General features: G+C 36.6%; 3 protein-coding genes and 1 long non-coding RNA gene across 4 annotated transcripts; all 4 read left to right on the top strand.

The window, feature by feature from the left end:
• The first annotated feature begins 660 nt into the window (after nucleotides 1–660).
• On the top strand, nucleotides 661–4,452 carry LOC113310826. The gene is made up of 9 exons (XM_026559657.1): nucleotides 661–1,059; nucleotides 1,219–1,530; nucleotides 1,807–2,024; nucleotides 2,193–2,276; nucleotides 2,334–2,657; nucleotides 2,747–2,846; nucleotides 2,928–3,341; nucleotides 3,485–3,580; nucleotides 4,408–4,452. The coding sequence occupies exons 1-9, from the start codon at nucleotides 661–663 to the stop codon at nucleotides 4,450–4,452; spliced, it is 1,992 nt and encodes a 663-aa protein (XP_026415442.1).
• A 4,326-nt stretch (nucleotides 4,453–8,778) lies between these two features.
• On the top strand, nucleotides 8,779–9,705 carry LOC113329005. Its single transcript, XR_003349693.1, has 2 exons — nucleotides 8,779–9,426; nucleotides 9,526–9,705. It is a non-coding gene; the product is annotated as an uncharacterized LOC113329005 (long non-coding RNA).
• A 7,840-nt stretch (nucleotides 9,706–17,545) lies between these two features.
• LOC113310751 (F-box protein CPR1-like) lies at nucleotides 17,546–18,747 on the top strand. Its single transcript, XM_026559555.1, has 2 exons — nucleotides 17,546–18,301; nucleotides 18,442–18,747. The coding sequence occupies exons 1-2, from the start codon at nucleotides 17,546–17,548 to the stop codon at nucleotides 18,745–18,747; spliced, it is 1,062 nt and encodes a 353-aa protein (XP_026415340.1).
• Nucleotides 18,748–20,328: 1,581 nt separating this feature from the next.
• Nucleotides 20,329–23,708, top strand: LOC113286915 (ADP-ribosylation factor-like protein 8a). Its single transcript, XM_026535563.1, has 6 exons — nucleotides 20,329–20,490; nucleotides 20,953–21,034; nucleotides 21,151–21,183; nucleotides 21,302–21,423; nucleotides 22,919–23,080; nucleotides 23,225–23,708. The coding sequence occupies exons 1-6, from the start codon at nucleotides 20,453–20,455 to the stop codon at nucleotides 23,340–23,342; spliced, it is 555 nt and encodes a 184-aa protein (XP_026391348.1). The 5' UTR covers nucleotides 20,329–20,452; the 3' UTR covers nucleotides 23,343–23,708.
• Nucleotides 23,709–25,857: the final 2,149 nt, after the last annotated feature.

Here is a 25,857-nt window from a genome sequence, read left to right as displayed (position 1 = left end):
GGTCTCTTTGCGTTTCAGAATGGATAAATCCTGGATGAGTACTGATAGAACGAAGAAACGTTATAGAGAAGGAGTTGCGGCGTTTCTGCGGTATGCTGTCAACCATCTCAAGGAGGAGGGTGAGACATATGATGAATTTCTTATGTTGTGTCCGTGTACAAATTGTTTAAATCTCTGTGCATGCTCCGTTGGCGACGTAGAAGATCATTTATTCGTAAATGGAATCGATCAAACGTATACTATTTGGAATAAGCATGGGGAAAAGGATGAGGCAATAACTAGTAGGCCAGTTAACGTCAACAATGGTATGCACGCTGAATTTGAAATGGGAACTCCCACTGATGCTCCAGACGAAGATTTTGGAATGGGAACTCCCACTGATGCTCCAGACACTATAGATATGATGCAGGCTGCAGAAGAGTTCGCAGATGACCCTATAAAGTTTAAAAAGTTACTTGAAAATGCTGAAAAGCCCTTATACGAAGGATGTCCCAACTTCACAAAGTTGTCTGCAATTGTGCAGTTGTTTAAGTTGAAGAGTAAGCACGGTGCATCAGACATGTTTTTTAATGAATTGTTACCCTTGTTAAAGGACATGCTTCCCAAAGAAGGTAATTTAATGGCGAGGAGTACATATCAGGCAAAAAAATATTGAAATCAATGGGTTCAGGGTACACAAAGATACATGCATGTATCAACAACTGCATTCTTTATTGGAATGAGTACAAGGATGAAAAAGTGTGTCCTACTTGTAAAGCACCCAGATGGAAAGTTGACAGGGATGGTAAAGTTTACGAGAATGTTCCAGCAAAGGTATTGTGGTACTTCGACATCATCCCAAGATTTCAGCGGCTGTTTCAATCGAAGCACACAGCAAAAGATTTGATATGGCACGATACCACTAGAAACAAAGACGGTGTTTTACGTCATCCGGCAGACTCACATGCTTGGAGAGAGATAGATAACAATTTCCCAGAAATTAAAGGTGATCCAAGAAATCTGCGGTTAGCTGTTTCGGCTGATGGAGTTGATGTAAACACAGGCACCAAACATCACAGTGTATGGCCAGTTTTGGTTGTGATTTACAACCTTCCACCGGGGCTGTGTATGAAGAGAAAGTTCATCATGTTGTCGTTACTTATAGATGGTGCGCCAGGAAACAACATCGATGTCTTTTTAGAACCTCTTGTTAAAGATTTTCAATTCTTATTTGAGAAGGGAAAGAGAACATGGGATGCATATGCCCAAGAAATGTTTACTCTACGTGCAGTTGTTTTGTGGACGATAAACGATTATCCTGCTCTTGGTACACTATGTGGTTGTCGCTACGCTGGATATCATGGTTGTGTGGTGTGTCGTAAAAAAACGCACAGTATTAGGCTTCATGACTCAAACAAGAATGTTTATGTTGGTTATAGAAGATTTTTACCCTATGAGCATCCGTTCAGAAGGCAGAAGGGGGCATTTGGCGGAAAACAAGAGTGGGAGACTGCTCCAGAACCAATGACCGGGGAAGAAATATATGAGGAGGTAAAATGTATAAAGAATTCATGGGGAAAGAAGGGGACGAATACTCAAGGGGAAGACGTGCAGGCTACACCTGGAAAAGGTGGAAAGATGAAGCGCATCGGAAAAACGAAAATTGAGCGCATCAGAAAAATATCAAAAGAAGTCGATAGGTCAGGTGAGGAAGAGGAAGGCAGGGAAACCACTTACTGGAGCAAGTACAACATATGGCAGCGACTACTTAGATATTGGCGCTATAATGATGTCCAACATTGTATTGATTTCATGCATGTCGAAAAGAATGTGGGACAAAGTCTTGTTGGAACGTTGCTGCACAACGGGAATACAAAAGATGGATTAAACGCCAGAAAGGATTTGGTGCGTTTGGGGTTAAAATCGGAGTTACACCCTAAGACAGATGACAAAGGAACGATACTTCCCGCAGCATGTTATACATTAACTACGGAAGAAAAAGACATATTCTTGGAGACACTATCCGAGTTAAGAGTTCCAGAAGGGTATTGTTCGGATTTTTCCACCCTTGTGAACCTAAAAGAGCGTAAGCTGATCGGACTCAAATCACATGATTACCATATGCTTATGCAACAATTTTTGCCCGTCGCTATTCGATCAATTATGCCTACACCTGTGAGATATGCTATTATCAGGTTTTGTTTCTTTTTCAGATCAATATCTGCCAAAGAAATCATGGTGGAAGAGCTAGATAAATTGCAAGAGGATCTCTGTGTGACGTTATGCTTACTAGAGAAGTATTTTCTTCCATCCTTCTTTGACATCATGATTCATTTAACTGTACATCTTACCAGGGAAGTGAAGTTATGCGGTCCGGTTTGCTTTCGATGGATGTATCCTTTCGAAAGGTGTATGAAGGTTATAAAGGGGCATGTGCGAAACAAGAATCAACCTTGTGGATGCATTGCCGAAGAGAATGTTGCAGAAGAGACGATTGAGATATATTGTGAGTACCATAAAAGCATCAGGACAATTGGTATTCCACTAGATAGGCATAATACATCTCAGGAGGGAGAACCGTTATCAGCTGAAGAGCCGTGTATAGTTACCCCTGAACAGTTGAGACAAGCACATTTCTATGTAATGCAGAACACGCCTGAAATTGAGCCTTACATAGAGTAAGTATTAATTTGTTTTTTTTCCTGTTTTTTTTCCTGTTTTTTTTTTTGTACAAAGTATAATAACATTTGGTTATTGTACATACCAGCCGACACAAGCTATATTTGGAAACTAACTATTCTACTAAAAAGCGAGCATGGCTAGAGAAAGAGCACTCTAACACTTTTGGCGCTTGGTTAAAAAATGAGGTAATAGGTCATAGAAAAAGTGTCTTGTTTGATGTGTTATATTCCTTTAAACTCAAGGTTCATCCTAATAATGAATTTCAGGTTGAAAAAGAGTTGGCAGACGACAGAGAAAGTATCTCAGAGAACTTAAGATGGATATCACACGGCCCGCACTACGAGGTAACGAAATACACTGTATATCGCATCAATGGATATCTATTCCGCACAAGATCCCGTGATGGTAGAATTCACCAGAATAGTGGGGTTAGCGTTGCAGCAAATGACATGCACATATCTAGAGATGATGATGTTACATATGGTAAAGCCTCTTATTATGGTGTCTTGCAAGAGATATGGGAGTTAGATTACTGTGAAAGAAAAGTTCATCTGTTCAAGTGCAATTGGGTTGATAATAAACGTGGGGTCAAAAGAGATGCTCTTGGCTACAAGATTGTTGACCTTACTATGTTGGGATACAAAAATGATCCTTTTATTTTAGCCTCACAAGCTAAGCAGGTATTTTATGTCAAAGACCAGTTAGATAAGAAAAAGTCTATTTTTTGTGACACCTCCCAAAAATTATAGAGATGACGATGGCAACGATGAGGAATTCAGTACAGTAATCTTTTCTGCGAATGATAATATCTTGCCGTCTGTAGATCCACAAGACTTGGGTAAAGAATCCCGAAATGATTACTTCCGAACTGACTGCCGAGGTTTACTTATACGCAAGCCAAAATGACACACTCCCGCAGGTACATCGCTTTATTTCCTTTAATCTGTGGTTATTCGGTTAGTGACATGATATTGAAAGAACGATAAAGATGGAACTTATGTTTAATCCTGTTCCTTAGCATGCTTTCTGTATGTTTGCGTGCTTTATTCTTTGTAAAATGAATAACATCATTTTATCCGTGTCTCATATGGAACTTCAATTGAAATTTCTACTACTGTACTTTACAACTTGCTACTCTGGTCACTTTTAAATAGATATCCAAGAGAATGAGAGTTGGTATGTTTTTGTCCTATTGCTTGAATATATTTATGGGCACATGCACTATAACTACATGTTGTACTTGTATTTCAGAAATCTTTTATACACTTCATAACATTACTCAAAGCATATGGTGAAATTGAATTCCAAGTACCCAAATTAGATTCGTAACCCTGTAGATATATGATGGAAACTCCAGTTCATTAACCACAAAAAAAAACATTTAAAATGATGGTGCTAAAGGTCTTATGGTTCTCAATTTTATGGTGAAAGCATTTGGGGGCGGACTGATGCTTTTTCCTAAGTGAATTGCATGGAGCGGTTCACTTGCTTGTGTGAGGAGTTTGTATTGTGTAGCCTGTGAAGAATAGTGAATTTTAATCTCATTTTCCTTGTTCCAATTTAACCCTCAACCGTTTTGAATACCATACTTGACAGGGTTTTTCCCATATCTTGTGAAAGTCCTCTTTGTAAGAAGTCTTGACCACAATTTATGTTGAGTTGGGCTGACACCTTGTATTAATTGTTGTGCCCTCGTTCTTTCTTCCTTGTTTTTTTTGAACTCAGAACCCTATTTTCCTGTTGCAGGTTCGTTGTGGCTATTCAACACTCTACATTGTCCCTGAGCTTTGACGAAGTCATTTTTATGCCATCAGATGCCTCTATAAGTTTGACACTCGAATTGTAGGACACGAACTCTGCATCTAAAACATCAAGAATTTGATTATGGGATTGTTTTGTCTTGTTATATAAAGAGCAAAAGAAATGCATTCCTACTGCAATCGTAGTTTTGGAGTGGCTGGCTCCAAAATCAATTTGATGTAATATTTTTGTTTTTTTCTTTTGGAAAGAGGTAAATAAAAAATATTGGTTGTAGATCTAAATTTTTTCATTAAATATATTGGCTAAAAATATAAAGCTTTTGTGAATTGATAAGTTAAACAGGTTTGGTTGGTCTCACAGATGGCTCCTGTCGTTTGCAGTCCCTTCTAGATTTGTATGAAAAGTTTAAGATATGGTTTCCTATTTTGGATTTTGGCATGGTTATATATCGGGAATTTTGGGAGAAAGTAACACAACAGAACTCCACTATACATGTTTATTTTCACAAAACACCCGGCTGCACCCGCTGTATTGCAATTACCTTGGAAGCCACAATCACTTGTAATGTATCCTTCTATACACCAGAGCTTGAGGTTTCTTTATTGCAGTGAACATGCATAAACATTACCCTAGCATATGTTGCTTGAAAATTAAGCATACTAGGAGCATTTGGCCTAGAAAAGACTCGGTAACAACCATGGCTAGTACTTTAAAAGTTAAAATTCAATCTCATGTGTCTAATGGATCCGACGCTATGTTCACAATTTGTTTTTCGTGTAGCCATATCATAATCCTCCCAAAAAAAATATGGAGTAACCATATGTCAATCTTTTGTCATGTTTGATATAATGTGTCAATTCCTTAGTATATGCGTGTCTAATAAACCAGATATTATGGACACATAAACAAACCAATGTGGCTAAATAAATCCTCTTTCCGTCACAGTCTAAAAGGTGTGTCTATTGTCATCCGACACTTTTGACACATACAAAATTATTTAATGTGGCCATATACGCATCTATGGTTACATGTGATTGGATTAAACTGAAAACCATGACCAAACGATACCCTATGGCTACAGTTGATGGGTTTAGGAATAAACCCATGACTAAATGGTGCACTATGGCTACATGGTAAAACAAAATGTGGCTATAGTTATACTGATGACCAATAGCCACACAAATAACCTGAAACGTGGCTGGACTGTAAACTAAAAAACGTGGCCTATGTGAAGGTTTGTACTAGTGCGTGAACAAAATATGTTGAACTGGTCGTCTTTAAATCCCATTCCCCGGAATGCATGATAAAATATTATATCAACTGAACTTCCTGTATCGATTAAAGTTCTGTTCAGCATCCATTCTTCTGTGGATTTTATTGTTGTCTCCTTCTCTTTTCGTGTAATAGGCACTGTGATGACCAACAGAGATGTATGGTTCAAATTTTCTTTTAGTATTTCTTCCGCCACGAATGCAATTTTTTGCTTTTCCCAATCTTTCAAGGATGATGTTTTTTCTACCGCCATAACTTTCTTTCCTTCAAAATTTCGTTTATGTATTCTTCCTTTGATGTTTTCATGGAATTCATTAATCAAGCTTTTTGTTATCATATTACACTCCAATCTTTTGCCATTTTCATTAATTCTACTCATCTTTCTTCTAACTGATTCACTGATTTATTTAATCACTTTCTTGATTTGAATATTCTCAATCAACAATTTTCAACTTTCGATCTTCAATTCCCTGTTTCTAGCGCCATTATGTAGTTGCAGGAAATCCTACACTACACCCCTCATACGATTTCATTGTTGATCAACTCATTTTTAGGTTTATATTCTTAATTTTATTGATTAACTTTTGAATGTTCTTACAAGAAAGATAAAGAAGTCAAGAATGATCTCTGCTCTGAACTTTCTCTCTCCTATTTACTTGTTTCTTACTAAAAAGATCTCTCTCTCTCATTTACAACTCGAATGACTATTTATAAGGAAATACATAGTGGATGACAGCTAATCTGTCCTTTATTTTCGGATATGGTTTGCGACATTCTCCCAACCTTAAAATGTTAATTTCGCAAGCTCTCTAATTTTCGCAGGACTATCACATCTTTCTCATGATCCTTGCTGACGTCGTTTCTGAAATTGTTCTGCGACGCTATTGTGCTGTACCATTGATAACTTCGCTGAGACATAATTGTTGCGAGATTCTGATCCCACATGCATCACTATTTGCAAGTTCCCCTCTCAATCTTTGCACTTCAAGGACTTCTACTTCAATCTCGCAACTTCCTTTTCCAATTCAGTATTCTGATGCGAAAGCTCCAATTGAGAACAACTATGTTCAAAGTGTCTTTCAGCTAACAGCATGCGACAATGAGAATCCTACATTGGGAAGAAAGAAAAAAGAGTTTAAGGGATCAAGATATAGTTAATAAATAAAAAAAAAAATCAACATATGCGAAGTAATTACCAAGACATCTAAAGCAACATGAAAGCTGGGATCAATTTGAGAAAGGATCTCATTCCTCGCAGCAATATCAGAAGGGAATTCACACATGAGTTTGCTTAAGGCTTAATACACGCGAAGCTTGCAAGGATCACTAGTTGAAGATTGGGCAACATTGATAATATCGGATAAAGTTTGAGAAACAAACTTTACACTATCTAAAGATTTTTTTACTCAAGGAAAGGGAATCTAGTAAAGAAGAAGAAACAAAAACAATAGGGAGAGGTGTAGAAGTATCCACAGGAATAGACGGACCAGAGGGATTCGATTGAAAATTGATAGAAATTTGAGCAACAATATCTACACTCGCAGAAGTGGTAGTAAAAGTATCCACATTCGCAGAAGCGGAAGTAGAAATATTCTTTATTCCTTGATCACTAGAAGGGAAAAGTTCTTCTATAGTAATAGACATGTTTGAAGGTGTGGAAATGTTTGCTTCAAGAACTTGAGCTGTATTAGGAGTGACGATAGGACTCTTGTGCGAAGACTGAATTAATGCTACAGGGGTAACAGGAGGATCTGTATGCAAAGGAGGAATCGATAACACAGGAGTAACATCCTTTACACCATAATCAAGAATAGAAAGATTTGACGTCATCACCGTGGGTTTGCGAGATTTCTTGACTTGTGGTCTCCTGATACTACCAATCTCAGAATGGGAAGTCTGCAAAAACAAAATAAGATAAGAAATAGATGCAACAATATTGTTTTAAAGAAAAATTGAATATTTTTTACTTCTTTGTTGTGTGAAGCCTTCCTTTTATGCGATTCTTTATCAATGCTACCAGAGGCAGATTTAGAAGCCAGCTTTAGTGCATTAGCAGAAGAACTTTTCCTACAATAGTATGGGAATTGAGTAAATCAAAAGTAACAACTATAATCAATAAATCATGATGGGAAGGAAGCAAACCTCTCAGAATTCATGGTGATGGAAGAACAACAACAACAACAACAGATCAAACAACAACAACGAGAGAGAGAATACAAAGTGGTTGCAGGAAAAAAAAATAATAAAAAAAGAAGAAGAAAGAATTATCTTCTGGAAAAAGTCAATAAATAGGTAAAGAAACATGGCCGGTGACAACGGTAAACTCAACACGTGTAAGAAGGAGCATGAATTCCGGAAAATTGTCGAGAAAGTAAAATATGAAAGGACAAGCATATGCGATAATATAGGACAGAAGTTTCTCATATCGCTCACCCTATGAAATAAACAAAATGAGAAGAGGCAGAATGTAGGAGTGAAGTATCGCACATGTAAATAACCATGCGAAGTAGAGACTACATGACCTATGCGAGAGAGGTCGCACATAACAAGATTCAGATGACGCAGTGGATGATGTCAGCAGAGTCACGAATAAGGTGTGAAGATCTGTGCGAGGCATTGTTTGCGTGAGAATGAGTGATTGTACATGAGCGAGTGTGTCACACCAAGATTCCGAAAATAAAGGATCTCTTAGCTGTCATCCACTATGTAAAACCCTATATAAAGGGGTAAGATTATTACTTAGAGCAACTTTCTTTTGGTGAGTGTAGAGCTGGCAAACAAGCCAAAACCCGCGGATTAACCCGGACCGGGCCGTAAAACCCGCGTCTGAGTTGGCTGGTTGCCTAAACAAGCCGGTTAGGGTTGGAGAAATGTCGGCTTGTGAGAAAACGGGTAAACCCGGTCCGGCCCGTAAACCCGCAGGTTCAACCCGTAAACCCGTGTGAATCATATACACTAGTTTCTCTTTTAATTTTTGGTTTATACTTTTGTTGACTTGACACGTCATGTGGGGCAGTGGACTTGTCAAAAGGATGTGCTACGTTAGAACTTAGAACATTACTAGACGCGTATGTAATACAAAATGTTACCCATTTTATAACCCTAAAAAGCTAAAATGTTTGGCTTTTCTTCGCTCGCAGCGGCAGCCATCGTCTCATCTCCATCTGAATCGAGTTTAGTAGATTTTAGGTTCTTAAAATCCCCATCTTTACAAGAACTCCGAAAATACCTTTTAATCTTGGTTCAAAATGAACTTTTGCTGCAAATCTACAATTAGTAGACCTTATTCTCCAAACCCATTTCAACTTTTCTTGAAAATATGAAGTACCAGTACCTAGATTTTAATTTGATTTAGGATTCATCTTGTCTTTAGCATATTGATACCTTATGCTTTTTCTATTTATGATTTACAATCAGATCTAAATCTTTGCTTGATTACTCATTCAATTAATCTATAGTTGTACTGGTAATTGCAATGAAATCTCTTTACACGATGAAGGAAATCTACAGTTGTCTCACCTATTAATTTCCTAAAGCTCTATCTATAGATTTTGATTGAGAATGGGAGTCACCCCTCTCTGCGTTTAATCTACGGCTAATGCTCTTGGGGTCATGAGCTTGTACACACCACCACAACTAATTAACAGGATGGATTGCAAATGGTGGAGACCCTTATGGAACAGGGATTAATTGGAAAGGTGTTACCTGCACCGGCACATCCGTTACAGCTTTGTAAGAAGACTAATCCCAAACAACAACCTTCTCTATTTCAGTTTTTTTTAGTATTGTTAGTGTACTGAGTTTATGATTGCTTTGTTTTTTCCAAATCAGAAAATTATCAGGTCCTCAACTAAATGGAAATGTTGGTGTGAAGCTCTGTGATTGTGAATAAGATGGAGTTTCAGAAATTGAATAAAGATTGAAAATGGGTTTTGATTTTTGTTTTGCATTGACCTGTGTTTGATTTTAGTGTTGAAATTGGATGGATTTGTGTTTGATTTTTGTGTTTAATAGAGAGTGCAAATGGTCAAAATTTAAACGGGACCACAAATTAACTCAATTAAATTTTAATTTTAAAGAAGCCGGGTTAACCCGTATGCCCGCAAGCTTTACCCGTTACGGGTGCGGGTTGAAGAAAATGGCCACCCGTGAAGAATATCGACCCGCAAGTTTTGGCCCGTGTTAATCCGAATTCGTATAACCCGTAACAAGTCAGCCCCGATCCGACCGTTTGCCAGCTCTAGGTGAGTGTTAGATAAGAATTGAGGTGAGAGAAAGTAAATTTGGGAACAAAGTAGAATTATTGGGATACTTGTGTCCCATTTGTAACTAATATCAAAGATTAATAAAGAATTTAATGATGATTACTTGGAATGAATGTTAGGTATAGTGGAATATGGTTGTGAGGAAATTCACAACTACATGCTGATCAAATCAAACAAAATTTGTCTTGTTTTCTATTACTTGTTTTCTACAAAACTAGCCTTGTTTTCAAATCTTTTGCCTTGTTTTCAAATCTTTTGCCTTGTTTACCTTAACTAAGAACAGGAGTGACGTGAAAATGTCTTCATAGGCTGTTTTCTAATCATGCCAAATACTTCTTAGGACATACGATCGAGGCAGAAACTACCTCCTAGCTTAGTGGTTTCCTGCAACTTCCAAGTAGAAGAGGGTGAAAATTTTGCACTACTCTTGACATGCTTCCAGCAATCATGTGGTGGATACACTACAAGAAAAGTTGGATTAAGCGACCAGGTATTTTTGGTTGGAAAAGCCCATATTGAGTCGCTCTATCCCTTAAAGCGATTTAATTTGGTTCTCGCTCTGGAGTTGCAAAAAGTGGGATTTCAACAAGTCTAGAGCAGTTAGGCAATCGCTTTAGTAATCAAACAATTATCATGTAGCGTCTTTTTTCTTAATTGCTTCATGGCTAGACCGACCTTCCTAGAGCAAGCAAAATAGTGATCGTTTTAAAGCTAGACCAACCAAAATACAGCAAGTGAAACGATGATCACTTCATAGATAAAACAACGATAAGAGCAAGTGAAACGCCGATCGCTTCATAGATAGACCAACCATAATAATAGAGCAAGTGAAATACCTGAAGTTGGTTGCTTACATTTTTGAGCTACCAAACTTTTTGCCGGTTACATCTGTTGTTCTGGTGTCGGAAGTATCTGGCCGATTTCGATTTAGATAATCCCAAATTGAAATTAAAGTTAAAATAACAATTAAAATTGATACTAAAACAAATTATGAACCAAATTAAAAACTGAATCAAGTTTTATCATATCACATAGATCAATTTACATCATTTCTTAAAAAAGAAAATCTTTACAGGAACAAAAAGATTAAAAATACAAACTAATCATTTCTTAATAAAATGATGATTACAATTTCCTTAATTTTGAAACAAAAGATGAACACTCCTTCGACTTTGTAGCACCTAGCTCATAATAAGAGATTCATACTGCCATCATCATTCTTGTGCTTAAGTTCCTGGAGATAGTGGATATATTTAAGAATACACATAGAACTGCATATTTTAATAATTTGGAGGAGATCCAAACAGTAAACAAGGCGTACCATCTAAAAAATGAGGGCAAGAGTACATAACATAACTCTCATTGTCTGACAAATATATGGTGTCAAATTGATCATGTACGAAAACATAGGTTAAGCGAACAAAATCTTGTTTATACAAGACTCTACTAGATCTCGTGTTCTTTTCCCATGTGCGAGAACAATTAATTTAATTAAAATAAATCAACACCAGGTAACCTAAAATCAATTGGATCTGAAGATCGAAATGATACATACTCCAAAATAACATTCTTCCATTTTGATTAAAACTACAGTAGGCATTTGCACCAAGTAGCCTTGAGGGACAAGAAAAAATTAAAGATAAAGAAAGAATTATAAGCAAACACACAGAACAAGAGTTTAAAGTATTAAATCTGAGGTTTATCTACATAGGATCAAACAGATGATGGATAGTCAAAGGCCCCACATAAGAGAAGGAACAAGCTCTACTTAGTCCCCAGGTGGCTTTTGGGCGCTTAACAACTAAAGGGCTTGCCCGACTAGGCTTCGCCTAAAAGCCGAGTACGCAAAACATAGAGAGTAAGAGAAAGAAGACCAGCTGCCTTCTCTTCTCCAATTGTTAAGAGTTTATATTTCTTCCAAATAATTTTAAACCACCTATGTCTCTCTATACACATGCACAATACTGCATATACATATATCAGTAATATACTAATATCCACCAAGTCCTCGACTAGTCCTTCTAGGCACCATCCCCCCTTGGCCACCTAGCGACATTATTTAGAGTTTAGCCCTTAGATCATCATCCTCAAAGGGTCATTTGAAACTTCTCCTAGTTCTAACATGAATAGAGAAAATAGACAATAACAACCTTGTCAAAATTTTAAAAGCAATGATTACCTTCCTTCGTGGGGCGCGCAAAAACCCCTAAGAGAATAGACAGAGTAATGCCTTTTAGGATCAGGGGACAATAAAGAAAAGGTGCTGCTTCTGAAGGGAAAGGCAGAATACCATCTCCTTCATAAGATTCATTATCAGGCTGTGCTGTCATATCCTCTTCAGTCTCGCGGCCCCCTTTAAGATCCTCTCCTTGCACCTCGTACCCAAGTTGATCATCGTGGTCGTTATCAGTGGAAACGTAATCATCCACAAAGTCCTGCGACACGATTTTTTCACCAGAGAAACTTTAATCAGAGCATCATTCATGCAGATTAAGACTCTGAACAACTACAGATTATTGCAGCAGGAAACAAAAAAGGAGTGCATGTACCTCTATGACTAAATCTGGTTTCTGCGGGTGGAAGACGCTCGCCATAACCACCTTCCACTTGAATTTCATCCCTGGTGGTGCTATATAAAACAAGCAATGTACTAATTTGTAAGGATCACAGAGATACAAGCTCAACAGAGACGTAAAAGAGCCACGGTGATTACAGAATGTAATATAAAAGAGTGACAAGAGAAATATTAAGATTCACCATGAGTAAGATGATGCACAATATTCAAGATATGTCAGTTGTCTAAAGACTAATCCAATTGGCTAGACAAGAAAAAAACAGCTAAGATCTACCATCATTGACCGGGCATGTGCAGCTCCTTGGTCAGTTAAATCACCTTGCTCATTATCCATCTTTGCTCAGTTAATTTTTCTTACATTCCACGAGTTTATATGGTTATCGATCAAATAAACTAAAATTCCTTCGTTTTAACTTAATTTAACTTGTTATCCATCAATCTTATCCAATATCGTTGGACCTCACTCAGTTTCTCTTAGATATATTGGTTTATCTAGTTATCCATTATTTTAACTGAATGTCTATCGACCTTTGTGTATTTCACCCTTTATCTATCAATGTTATCCAATTCGCTCGACCTTACTCAATTTCTCTTACATAAATTGGTTTATCCAGTTATCCATTATTTTAACTGATCAATGTCCATCAGTAGTTCACCGAGGATGGGAACTACTGACAGTAAATCGGAAAAATTGACCAAGTTCCACCGATTTATTGAAAAAATGAATTAATGATATAATTTTAAAATTTTCAAGGTTTTGATAAAACACCTAAATAAATTTCATGTTAAATCATAGGAATCAGATTTTTCCGATTCTTTCTTTTCTCTGTCCCAATTTTTTTTAATCACAAAATTAGGATATAAATAGTATTTAAGATCATACAAAATTGTGCTAATCACAAAACGAACAAGGAATACGATTTTTCAAACTTATCTGGCCAATAGAAATCCAAGAGATAGGTAATGATTGGAAACAAATTCGGTAATTACCTTCTCAACAGATAGAATTTCGAGTAATGTATTAGAAATGGACGGGAATGAACAAGTGAATTATTATCGTAGAAAATATGTAGAACATATAAATTTTGGATTGAATACTACGAATGTGTATAGATCAATTGAATGAAAATGATTAGCAAAATGCGAAAGAATGGGAAACCCACCTCGTAAAATTACTATATAACTTTTATTGGAAACCCACCTCGTAAAATTTCTACAAATCAAAATTAAACATCTCAATATCAAACATCAAACACTAGATTGGTGATCGCTTCCCTTTCTCATTATTGGAATCATCTACTTTCCTTTTCTGAATTGGTGGTCGCTGTACCTTGGTTGCTGAGACAGGTTTTTAGCAGCCAAACATATTTTGAATTGTTGATACATGGTAGCTTGAAGTAAATAGCTACTAACCTACTATTCCACTCGCTATGTAGTACTGGGAAAAATGCTGGAGTAACCCACAAATTTAATTAGTAGCTACGATTTAATGGGAGCATGTTAATAGCAGCCAAAATTTTTGGTAATTGCAAACATGGTTGCTTAACTATTAAAGCGACCAAAATTTTAAGATCTTGCTAAGATTTTGGTCGCTTAAACCAAGTTTTCTTGTAGTGATAATATGGCTCGAAAGAGTTTTTTTTACAGAACAAAAAGTGTACAACATAATGTTTAATCATCGAAGCCAAAATTTTCTTTTACAACTCATGGTATTTTCATTTTTTTCAATTTGGCCTACTTTCATGTAAATTCCAGTGCGCGTGTTGTATCTTTTTTTTTTTTTTTAACTTGTTGATTGGTGCAGGCATGATCTTGAAAATACTTGCGGGGGGATGTAATGAAATAGGTTGGTGAAATGGGGCTTTTAAAGTAGAGTATGGAGAATGGAGGAAAAAACACACCGAGTGAGGATGGATTGTGTTCAAGGTTGAACTACTCGCTAGATACCGGATTCCTATATGTTTTAGTCTATTAATTAGTGATTAATCAAGATAGGCGGAACCCATGTGCACTGTCTATCATCTCTCATGTTTGAATTTTTCGTCCAATCAAACAAAATTTATCTTGTTTTAAGTTACTTTTTTTAGTGGACTTTGTGGATGCGTTTTGGAAGAATGAATCTCAATCGAATAATTATTGGGGATTTTAATAAAGTGCCACACTTTCAATTTCATGTTTAAGAAAGTGTCAACGTTTTTTTTAGAATTTATTTAGTGCCACACATTTGACCTTTTCCATCCAGTTTTTTTCCAAGCAAAAGTTTACATCCGTTAGTGCATAGGTGGCAGTAGTTCAGCTTAAAAAAAGACATTTACACCCTTGAAACATCTCACTACAGTTCATGTCTTCTTTGGGTCATTTCATCGAACAAATAGACCGCGTTGTGCTCATCCAGCAGCAACAACATCATTTGATTCATTTGCTGAGAATATGGATAAAGTACAAAGAAGTGCATTTGCACTTCATTTGATTCATTTGCACTTCACAACAGATTCTAGTGTCAAAAGCGAAAACAAAGTGCATTTCCATTCACATAGATTTCTACAAGTACAAAGAAGAAATCACACTAACATAAAAAACGATGCGCCTAAACTTACATTTTCCTTATTATGTACTTAAAATCACCACTGAGCAGATTTCAGAACAAAAAAAAGCAAACACAAAACTCAAAACATAGCTAGGATACTTGGCAGTATCATCCTCCACTATCTCCAGCACAACAACAACGAAGTAACTAGAATATTCAGTTTAGACCCTCAACCCCGGTGGTACTTGTTTCATGGCTTTCATTCTTCCTTCTTTCGGCACCAGCATCAGCAACCTTCCGCACCTCATCTGTTGAAATAAAAAACAAAATTACATTTAGAATTAATACAGAACATTGTACTTCACTCAAAAATTAGTTATCATAAAGTTGCTAATGCGACTGCAGCTTACCGTCAAGTTTAGCACCAGTTCCGTTTTCGTCAGGCTTAACATCAGTTTCGGTTCCATACCAATAATAATTAACCAATCCTTTAGCTCGATCAACCATTCCCATACTTGCTGTAGCGCTCTCAATTCCTCTACCAGTACTTATTGCATCAGTTCCAAAACTATCATCATCATCCCTTTCATAACCACGCTCATTAGTGCCTAGTCTTGCAGCTACCTCTGATGATTCAGATGCTCCCGTATCGTGTTCTTTAACTTGTTCCCCCATCTTACTCGCAACAGGGCTCTCCATACCTCCAGGTCCTCCACCACTAAGAATGCCTCTGTCTGTTCCAAAACTCTCTTCTTCATCACTTTCATAACCACGCTCATCAGTTCCTAATCTTTTAGTTACTTCTGTTGAATCAGTTACTTTATCCATATTCTCAGCGAACAAATAGACTGCGTTGGCATCACCACCAGTATCAGCGACCAATACTGCTTCATCACGAAAACCATCATAATCAAAACAATCTCCTTTGTCAATTCACAGTAAAAAACAATTACAAACCTTAATAACTAAAATACAAAATTTAATATACGAAAATGAAAACAAAATAAAAATCAAGCTAAACCCTATTTTTAAAATAGCCTAAGTTGTATGAATTAAACCTAATTTTGATAAACCATAAAATTCTTTCCCAAAATAGCAGAGAACGGCATCCCAATTTCTGTGGATACAGCTCAATTCTTCAAATTAATACTCAAACCATTGCTTCAAATTGAAATCGACCCACCAATCGGGATTCAAATCAAAGACATCCTAAGTTATCTTTTCTCCACAAAAAAACCCTAGCTCTTCGATTTATCTTCAAAATGGTTTCAGAACATTAATTAAAGTTCAACCCCTTTGTTCTACATCTGACAGCAACCCTAACTTCAGAACACCTATGTTCGATCTACAGCAACAACTCCATCCTCTTCATCCCGTGCTCAAACAATCACAACAGCATCACCGACAATCAATTCTTAACGTTTCTCTTAAGTTTCTGATATCATAATCACAAAATCTTCTCACGGAAAACGAGAAGAGAAGAACAGGGGAAAGAGGAAGAAGAAAGAACTAACTGGGAAAGATGGTGAACCCATGACTAGTATAATAGGGTTTTCAAGGGTAAATATGTAAATCGTGACAGATTATTTTGACCGAGTCAGCGAAAAAGACCAAGTGTGTGGGTCCTGACGGAAAAACTAACGGTTGTGGCATTTAATAAACTCTGAAAAAAACGATGGCATTTTCTTGAATCGGTATTTGCAAGTGTGGCAGTTTGTTAAAAATCCCATAATTATTTAGTTTGCCTGCTTACATGTTGCTTTCTTCCTCCATTAGTCCATTTTGAATATCTTTAAAATGGTAACTGTTCCTCTCGGTGGCTAGTTATTTGTTATCACTTTCTTTCTTACTTTGCTTGAAAAAGAACTGTAGCAGAGGAAAACTCCAGTCCGCAGGGAAGAGATGTTTACCCTAATTAAGATCCCGCGTGACGCGAAAAGTATCTTCATAGTACGGTTTGGCTGTTTGCTAATCATGACAAATATTTTAAAAGTAACGGCTGTGTCCGATATGATCGCCCAAATCTTATTCCCACAAACAAAAATGTTGCGGTACCAACAAACACCAGGTATAGGATTCCTTCTAGTTGCATGCATGCACGACTCGGGGGAGTTTCATTTTAGTAGGAAGGAATAGGAATTAGCTTATGTTTAGGACTATGTTCCCTTATCTGCTTATGACTCTACTATTTTTATGCATGTGTTCTCTATAAATACATATAGTTTGTCCTAGGATTTTAATCAATCAACATTATTAGGAGCGTTAGCTTGTAAATTTGGTGGCTAATCGTCCATTCCCAATTCAATGGTAAAGATTTAGGTGCGAATCAAGTTTTAACCGAATAAAATATAAGGTTACCGAGCAAATATTTTTTTTTTAATTGGTATTCTTTTCCGCCTTAGCAAGGAGAGTCTAGTTTGATCAGTGACTTAATTAACAACGTCTGTTCGTTGTAGTGGTTTTAGGAGACTAGACTTCAATCAAATGGATGAAAGTTGCTGCCTCGGTACTCCTATTGTTGTTCTGCCGGAAGATGTAATTTTCCAAATTTTGATATGGCTCCCAGTACAATCTCTGTTGCGATTCAAATCTGTGTGTAGATCATGGTACGCCCTCATTAAATCATCTCACTTTATACAAAGCCATATCACTGCTACTGCGGTTGACGACATGAACAGCTCCAGGTTAGGCGGCACCTTCATCTGCAGGCATCAATTACTAGAAACAAGAAAACCTACACCTTCGTTTTATTTGCTTTCTGAAAAAGGAGGCTTCAAGAAGTTGGAGGATCTAGGCAAACGATTAGGTTTGAAAGATGTGAGACAATTTTGTGCCTTGCAGATGGAGGATTCTGTTCATGGAATAATTTGCTTACTTAACACGATAACCAGGGATATTTTTCTTTGGAACCCTGCAACGAGACAATGTAGACTTCTACCGAAGTCGTCAGACGGAAACCCTAAAGTTGGGTATAACCATTATGATTTTGTTGGACTCGGTTTTGATGTTAAAAGCAAGGATTACAAGGTGATACAGGTCTCTTATTTCGGACCCAAAGAAAATGATGATCTTATATTTTACAGCCCGCGCAAAGTTCATATATACTGCCTCAGTACTGATTCTTGGAGGTTGATAGACTCAGATTTCCGTATTCAATGTGGTTGCCCAACAACGGGACAGAGTTTGAATGGTATTTATTTCCATGAAGCTGTGGACCATATTGCAGATCCTCATCAGAAAGTGATTTTGTCATTTGACTTGAGCAAAGAAAATACCAAAGAAAAATACAGATTCCAGAAAATAACTTTTTGCAGTTGGAATCAATAGGTGATAAACTAGCTTGCATTACGTACTCTAGGGAATGTTCTTTGATATACAAGGTATGGATATTGAATGATTACAATACGGTGAAGGAGTCATGGTCGAAGCTCTACGAAGTTGATCTCATGTCTCCACGACTTCAAACAAGGTATGGATGGTGTCGTATCCTTGCAAATTCTTATAGTGGAAAGTTTGATTTAATGTTGGGCAAAACTTTGGTATGTTACAACTCTATTACTGATGAGTTTGAGGATCTTGGTTTGGGGAAAGGAATGAAACCGTCTTATGTTAGGGCTACTATCTATAAGGAAAGTCTTGTTTCTGTTGATGCAAATAGTTCAGCAACTAAAGACATCTCCTCCTAAATGGCTCCGTTCATTTATTTTAGGATTAATAAATGTGTAAAACACTCTCACGTTTAAATTATTGATCAATCAGGCTTTTTTTTTTCTTCTTTGCTTGCTTAAATTAATCATGTTCTTCCTCCAAAGATAGCAAAGGGAAACCCCGATCCAAAGTGAATAAATGTTTACCGTAATTAAGAACATGAGTGACACGAAAAGCGTACGTCTTCATAGGCTGTTTGCTAATCATGCCAAATACTTCAAGGTCTTAGGAATACGATGCAGAAACTGTGTCCTATCTTAGTGGTTTCCTGCAAGCTGCAACGTCCCAAGTAGAAGGCGAAAAATCTGCACTATTCTTCTTAACATGCTACAAGCAACCATATGGTTGACAATATGGCCCGAAAGAGTTTCTTACAAAACAAAAAGTGTACAACAGAATCTTTAATCATCGAAGCCAAAAATTTCCTTCGCAATTCATAGTATTTTCACCTTTTCAATCTAGTATATCTTTTAGAAGTCTGTTATTGGGGAGTCACGCTCCTTTAGAAGAGCGTCACTTGGATATCTGATGACCAAAAATCTGGTTAAGGGATACTTTTGATTCAATAGCAATTTTTCCAAATGACCATTCAATTAAAACTAATAAAAAAAGATGAGGAAGAAGCAAACTGATCCTAGTGATGGTAATCAACATCTCAATCAACCTCAACTTCATCCTCAACTCATTTCACCGATTCAATCAATTGAAGAATCAAGTTTTCAAACTCCTCAACAACAATCCATGATGTATGTAAGGTAATAATCGAACAAACCCATCTTTTTGTACTCGTTTTTGTGCTTAAATCGAATGAAATCGAAGTAAAATTAGGATTTTACTTACTTTCTGCTAGTGTTACACATGGTACGGTACTAGATTTTTCAATCGTAATTTAGTTTTTGAAGAACTTACGTCTAGGTTTAGTTCAATTCAAGCATAAACTTTGATTTGCATGTCGTTCACGTCTAGGTTTAGTTGATTTCCATGCGTAATTCAAATTTACGCCTAGGTTTAGTTGATTTCCAGGCGTAATTCCAATTTTACGCCTAGGTTTATTTGATTTACAGGCGTAATTCCAATTTTACGCATAGGTTTAGATGATTTCCAGACGTAATTCCAATTTTACGCCTAGGTTTAATTGATTTCCAAGCGTAATTCCAATTTTACGCCTAGGTTTAGTTCATTTTCCAAGCGTAATTCCAATTTTGGCACAACGGTTGTTTTGTCATCGCAAAATTATATAAAATAAAGAATTTTTGATATTACTTATGAGTGACCCATTTTTGTCTTATTAGATAAGAATGAATATATCACTCTTCGGAGGGAGTATGAGTATGTTATTGGGCCGTGGTATCTATTTTTAACCTCCTAGAGGTCCAGCCGTCCAAGTCCTTCTCTCGGCTTGAGCTTGTCTCATTCCAACAAACAAAGAAAAGGTGATTGGGTTGGTTTCGTAATTAAAGTCAAAAGTAAGGGTTATGATTCCTCATAATTCCGAAGCTCTTTGTTTTCCTTTATTTATTACAATTTAATTTCTGATAATTTTTAAGTTTGACACTCTGTATCGGCTGTCGAGAATTTGCAAAGACGCCTGTCAGATCTTCTTCTTTCTTCTCCTCGTTCAAAACCCTACCTAAATAATCTGAACAATTTCCCTTTTCTTTCAACTTCTTTCGTTTTTCAACCATGGGAATATGGGAAAATTTCCTCAATTGGCTTCGAAGGTGCTCTTCCTTCTCTTTCTCTTTCTCCCTCTCCCTATCTCTTTATTTCTGTTTTTTTTTCTTGTTTTTTGTTTTTCTGATTCATCTAGGTTAAGACAATGATCAGTAGCTCAATCGTATGTGTAGAGACAGTAATTAGGTTTGAATGTTGTGAGAAATTCGTATTTATCAGTTTGGTAATGAAATCAGCTAGGTTATGTTTTTTGAGGTTCTAATTGAATTCAGGGATGATATACCTATCTCAGTTTTGTTACATCCATTGAAATTCCAATTATTCAGGATATTAAAAATCTTAAAAACTAAGTTTGTGACCATCTCTTGTGGAATTCCTTTTTCGAAACATGTTATACTGTACTGGCTTGAGATTTTAATAGTAACTACTTGAGAATAGAAACATTGAATTGCCTACTTGAAAATTGTTGATTGAATGTTTGTTTGGTGGGTTGCTGTTATATTTTGCAGCCTCTTCTTCAAACAAGAAATGGAGCTCTCTTTGATTGGACTTCAGGGTGCAGGGAAAACTTCTCTTGTTAATGTCATTGCTGTGAGTAGATTTTCGCTTTAGTTTATAGACATTTGCTTTTCGTGTCCCTTTCTCTTGATTTTACTTCTGAATACTTATGGGTGAGACCTGCTTCTGTTTTTTTTTTCTTTCCGTAGACTGGTGGATATAGTGAAGACATGATACCAACTGTAAGTGATTGGTATCTTTCTCAAGTGGAGTCTTTTCCTGTGTTTGTTAATTTACGACTGATGTGCCACTTCAGTTTTTGAAAAAGATGTTGTCTTTCCATTATTTTGTGACCCACAGATAGGATTCAATATGAGAAAGGTGACTAAAGGGAATGTCACAATTAAGTTATGGGATCTTGGAGGTCAACCCAGGTTCCGCAGCATGTGGGAGAGATACTGTCGTGCCGTTTCAGCCATTGTGTATGTATCTGCCTGCTCAACTTGTTCTCACATATGCTACTAGATTTCTCTTGGATGACCTTTGGTATATCTGCTACCTTAAATCTAGTGAGGCATTATGACATTTTCGAAAACTAAGACCTTAGTGCAAAGTTCTTTAATCAGCTTATCGTCAAGTGGGAAAATTCAAATTCCAATTAATAACTTTGTACATAGATTAGGTTCCTGTTTGTTGGATAATGAATCTGTGTTAGAAAATACTCCATAGAAAAGTAGGTCTTCTCTACTTCATACTCATTTACAACCACATTAAAGGCCTTAGAAGGACTCCCTTTTCTATATGGAATGATAACCCTGTTTTTGTACATGGAAGGCGTAAAGCTAGTGACAGAATGATAATATTATTTGGTTCTTACTCCGTTGGTATGATGTATAGAGGAAGCATCTAATTCTGAAAAGCTTATGTTAGGATATTGGATCTTTCTTTGCTGTTTGCGTGTATGGCCACTAGTTTGATAATCTATAAACATCTTCCAAGAAGCCTTGTCTGTTTGTGAATTAAGTTGCCCGACACTATTTAAACTATAATATGTTGAATGACACATAAAATGCTCTACAATATTGAACTTGCATGAGATGTGTTTCGCCTTCTTTTCTTTTCTGCCTCTATGCTGAGTTATTTATATTTCATTTCCTAATCTTGTTTCAAATCAACATATCTCAATGACACTTAATAATGATAACTCCTCATCTGGTAATTGGTTGCTTTTGGACTGTAGGGTTCACAACCAAATTATCTCAAAGTAGATCCTTGATCTTATATCTCAGAATCAGAGTATGTTACGTTCCTAGGTGCTCAGGATTGAACCGTCAGGAACTTTTATATGAAAAAAATCATGTTACTTGGAATTTGGTATAATCTGTATGCTTTACTCTTGTGCAGCACCGGTTTGCATGGCATACTTCCTGATACTGGTATTTGTAGTGCATATATTTTTGTAAGCTATCTAGGTGAGAGCATAGATTTTAATTTTGCATGTATGGCTACTGCTGTATATCTTGAGAGTGTGGTGCAAAAGGTGTATGCCTTATAAAAATCCCCCTTGTATATTAGAAATGATTGCTAAATGTGAACAGATTAGCTTTCTTGTTTATATATTTCCTTTTTCTGCACTAGTTATAAATTTTCATTGAGGCATCATTGATACTGGAGCCCCATGTTGTCCGTTACTAGTCCATGTTGCTTAGAGTCGCTTGTCTAATTTGACATTGAGACTTTGAGAGTACTGTGATGGTAAAAATTAGGTGTAGAATATCAGCGACTTGTTGAATTTAGACTAGATAACATTTTGAATTATGGTTCTGGTCTATTTTTGTACACTCTAAGATTTGGTATGAATTATAATGCTGTGTACAGTGTCATTCAAAAGCCTAAACTACTAGTAACATTATCTTTGTCAACATGGAAACCTATAGTTGTGCTGATTTTACTTGTTTCTTCATTTGCTCGTTGCAGTTATGTTGTTGATGCTGCTGATCACGACAATGTAACCATCTCAAAAAGTGAACTTCATGACCTATTGAGCAAGCCTTCACTGAACGGTATCCCTTTGCTGGTTCTGGGTAACAAGATTGACAAGCCCGAAGCTCTATCCAAACAGGCTTTAACTGATCAAATGTATGTGAAATAGAATTGTTTCTTTCTTTTTACCAACTGTATCTGTCCATGAAGGGATGGGGAAATTTAGGTCATGATTACTTGAAAGATTGTGGACACTGAAGTAACCGAGTGATAATGCCATTCTCGCTATTGTTTGTGCAGGGGACTGAAATCATTGACGGACAGGGAAGTTTGTTGCTTTATGATATCATGCAGAAACTCCACCAACATCGACTCAGTTATCGATTGGCTTGTAAAGCATTCCAAATCTAAGAGCTAAAGAAGATACAACCCAACAAGATCTTTTTCGAGTGTAATTATTGTCATTGTTCCTTTCATGTCAGAGTTTGGAGATTGCATTTGAGTGATGACCGAGAGTTGCTCTTAATCATCAGGTTTGTGATTGTTTTATCCCATTGTGCGGGTATTTCCTTCTGTATTCTAGTTCTGGCCTCTTTGTATACTAAGTCCTTGTTATTTATCCATATCTTGATTGAACCCAATTCCTGGATCTGTCTCTGTAAGAATGGATAGTAATGGTACAGTAGTAGTGTTATGTACTAAAGATTTGATTATTTATTTTTTATTATCATTTGCTATTGTGAATAATATTTATGTGAATTATCAATGCAATTGAGGTTTAGAATTTTCAGTTTGCAGTTATTTACAGTTTAGTATTCTTTGTGTGGACATGCGCTTCTGTTGCCAGAGGTATAAATTTTGAAATCTGCTGAATCAGCTTGCTAAGTTTTGCTACTGGAAGAACTCACAAGGTTGGAAGATCGTATTTGCGAATTTGTGAGGGCAACAGCTTCCACAGGCTGTCATAAGGGGGTCAGCATTCTTCAGCATAAGAGCTGGTTGGTCTCCAGTCTACTGGTAGGACTTAGTTTTTGAGGCAACTTTTATGGCTTATTTTCCTGTGATATCATTTCAAAGACCTCAGAGTTGTCGTTGACCCGGGGACCTTTTCAAAGCCATCATCCTTCCTGAACGAAAAGTTTTCAAAAGAAAAAAACAAAAAACCCCAAAAAAAAAAAAGGAGAAGAAACCTTTGTGCTCAATTTAAAGTGAAAGAGGAAAAGATGGTAGAATCCGATGTGAAAATAATTTAGAAATAAAAACCAATTAGAGATGGAGCAAAGAAACAGAAGTTAAAGAAAACCTATTAGTGACAAAAACCGCATTGATAATGGATGGAGAGGTCTTAGAGAGATCAATCCAGTGATGAATTATAATCAATATTGCTGATAGGCCATGTAGGTCTGTTATTTAAGACATCCAACCCACCACCAACCCGCGATAGTAACACCAAATAATAAACATTATAAACTGCACGCCTCAAGGCCTAGTTCAGCAATGTGGGATTATTATGATGGATCACTAAGATGCAAATGGTACCAGAGACTGAATGATTTTGCTTAGCCTGTTATAGGGGCGGCGTGGTTTATTAGAGGGACGACATTGTAATAGGACAAAAAGGGTCATTACATGATAATTCAAGTGCCCCTTATCCAAAAAAAAATACTGAAAATGACAAATTAACCCTTATATAGTTTAGTATTGATAATCTAGTTTAGTGTAAATGATTAAGTTTCACTTCAATTAACTCTAAATCAAAACAAAATCAGATTTTAGAGTTTAAGAAAAATCAATTCGAAGAAAATCCTATCGTAAAACCAGTTACGGTTGGTAACTAAATGCTCGATACGAATCGTAACTCAGTAACGGTCGGTAACCAAATGCTCGATACCAACCGTAACTCCAAATGCTCGATACGAACCGTAACTTAGTTACAGTTCGTAAACTAAAATGGTTACCAACCATAACTGAAGAAAATTCTCAGATATAAGAACATACGATTGGTAGTTGAACTATTACCAACCGTAACAACATCAAAATCTCCAGTTACGGTTCGTAATAGAGTTAAAATCAACCGTAACTCACGTAAACCCAGAAACTTCAATTTCAATTTTCTTCTAAAACCCTAATTTTTGATAGAAATTAAATTTAAATTGAACAAAATAAACTAAACCCTGATTGGGTTTTTCAAAACATACTTTATATAAGTCATTACACTACACTTGATTAATTTTCGAATCGTCGATTAATCGAAGACGATGAAATTTTGAGTTTTAATGGAGGTTATGGTTGATGGGAGGAGGAGAAGAGAGAAAAAAAAAGAAAACAAATTTTCAATTTAATTTTGATTTAGGTTAAAAAATGGGGAGGGTAATCTAGTCAATTTACATCTCATTTAAGACATCCCTAACCAACTAAAGGGACATTACTATCACACTGCCGCCCCTCTAATAAAACATGCCGACCTTATAGTAGGCTTGTTTTGCTTACTGCGCCTCTTTTTGGCCACACGAGAGAAATCAAATGTAATTTTTGTGCACGCACGGGTGTCTTCTGAAGGGACGGAGTGATATTATTCGTACTCCCTTCTTGACATGCTATGCAGGTGGAGCATCTGCATCTCGATAGCATTTTCTTAGCCGTTCCCGTGTATAGTTACTACTAGTTCGCTGGTCTTTTAAAGTCTTGGAAGCGTTAAGTTTTTCTAGAACCTAGAAGCCCTGCGGCTCTTGTCTTTTTGCAATTAAAGTCCACCATGCTTTAGGACCTACAAGCCATGCGGTTCTTGTCTTTTTACAATTAAAGTCCACCATGCTTCCGAACTGTGAGATGTTGAAGGATATGTATGATGTTATTCTTCGAAAGTATTTATTTGAAAACACTAAAGCAGGACAAAAACAAAGGAAAAAAAAAAGCATAGTCGAGATATGGGA

Source organism: Papaver somniferum, chromosome 1 (assembly GCF_003573695.1).
Source record: "Papaver somniferum cultivar HN1 chromosome 1, ASM357369v1, whole genome shotgun sequence".
Classification (NCBI taxonomy): Eukaryota; Viridiplantae; Streptophyta; class Magnoliopsida; order Ranunculales; family Papaveraceae; genus Papaver; species Papaver somniferum.
The sequence above is the reverse complement of the archived record's forward strand: the minus strand, read 5'-3'. Positions and strand labels throughout refer to the sequence as shown.

Coding starts and splice junctions, on each gene's coding strand:
- LOC113310826 (XM_026559657.1), top strand. CDS start 661: ATGGGTTCAGGGTACACAAAGATACATGCATGTATCAACAACTGCATT. Junction 1,060..1,218: donor CAGGCACCAAACATCACAGT/GTATGGCCAGTT, acceptor TTATTTGAGAAG/GGAAAGAGAACATGGGATGC. Junction 3,581..4,407: donor AAAATGACACACTCCCGCAG/GTACATCGCTTT, acceptor TTCCTGTTGCAG/GTTCGTTGTGGCTATTCAAC.
- LOC113310751 (XM_026559555.1), top strand. CDS start 17,546: ATGGATGAAAGTTGCTGCCTCGGTACTCCTATTGTTGTTCTGCCGGAA. Junction 18,302..18,441: donor TTGCAGATCCTCATCAGAAA/GTGATTTTGTCA, acceptor TTGATATACAAG/GTATGGATATTGAATGATTA.
- LOC113286915 (XM_026535563.1), top strand. CDS start 20,453: ATGGGAATATGGGAAAATTTCCTCAATTGGCTTCGAAG. Junction 21,184..21,301: donor GTGAAGACATGATACCAACT/GTAAGTGATTGG, acceptor TGTGACCCACAG/ATAGGATTCAATATGAGAAA. Junction 21,424..22,918: donor CGTGCCGTTTCAGCCATTGT/GTATGTATCTGC, acceptor TGCTCGTTGCAG/TTATGTTGTTGATGCTGCTG.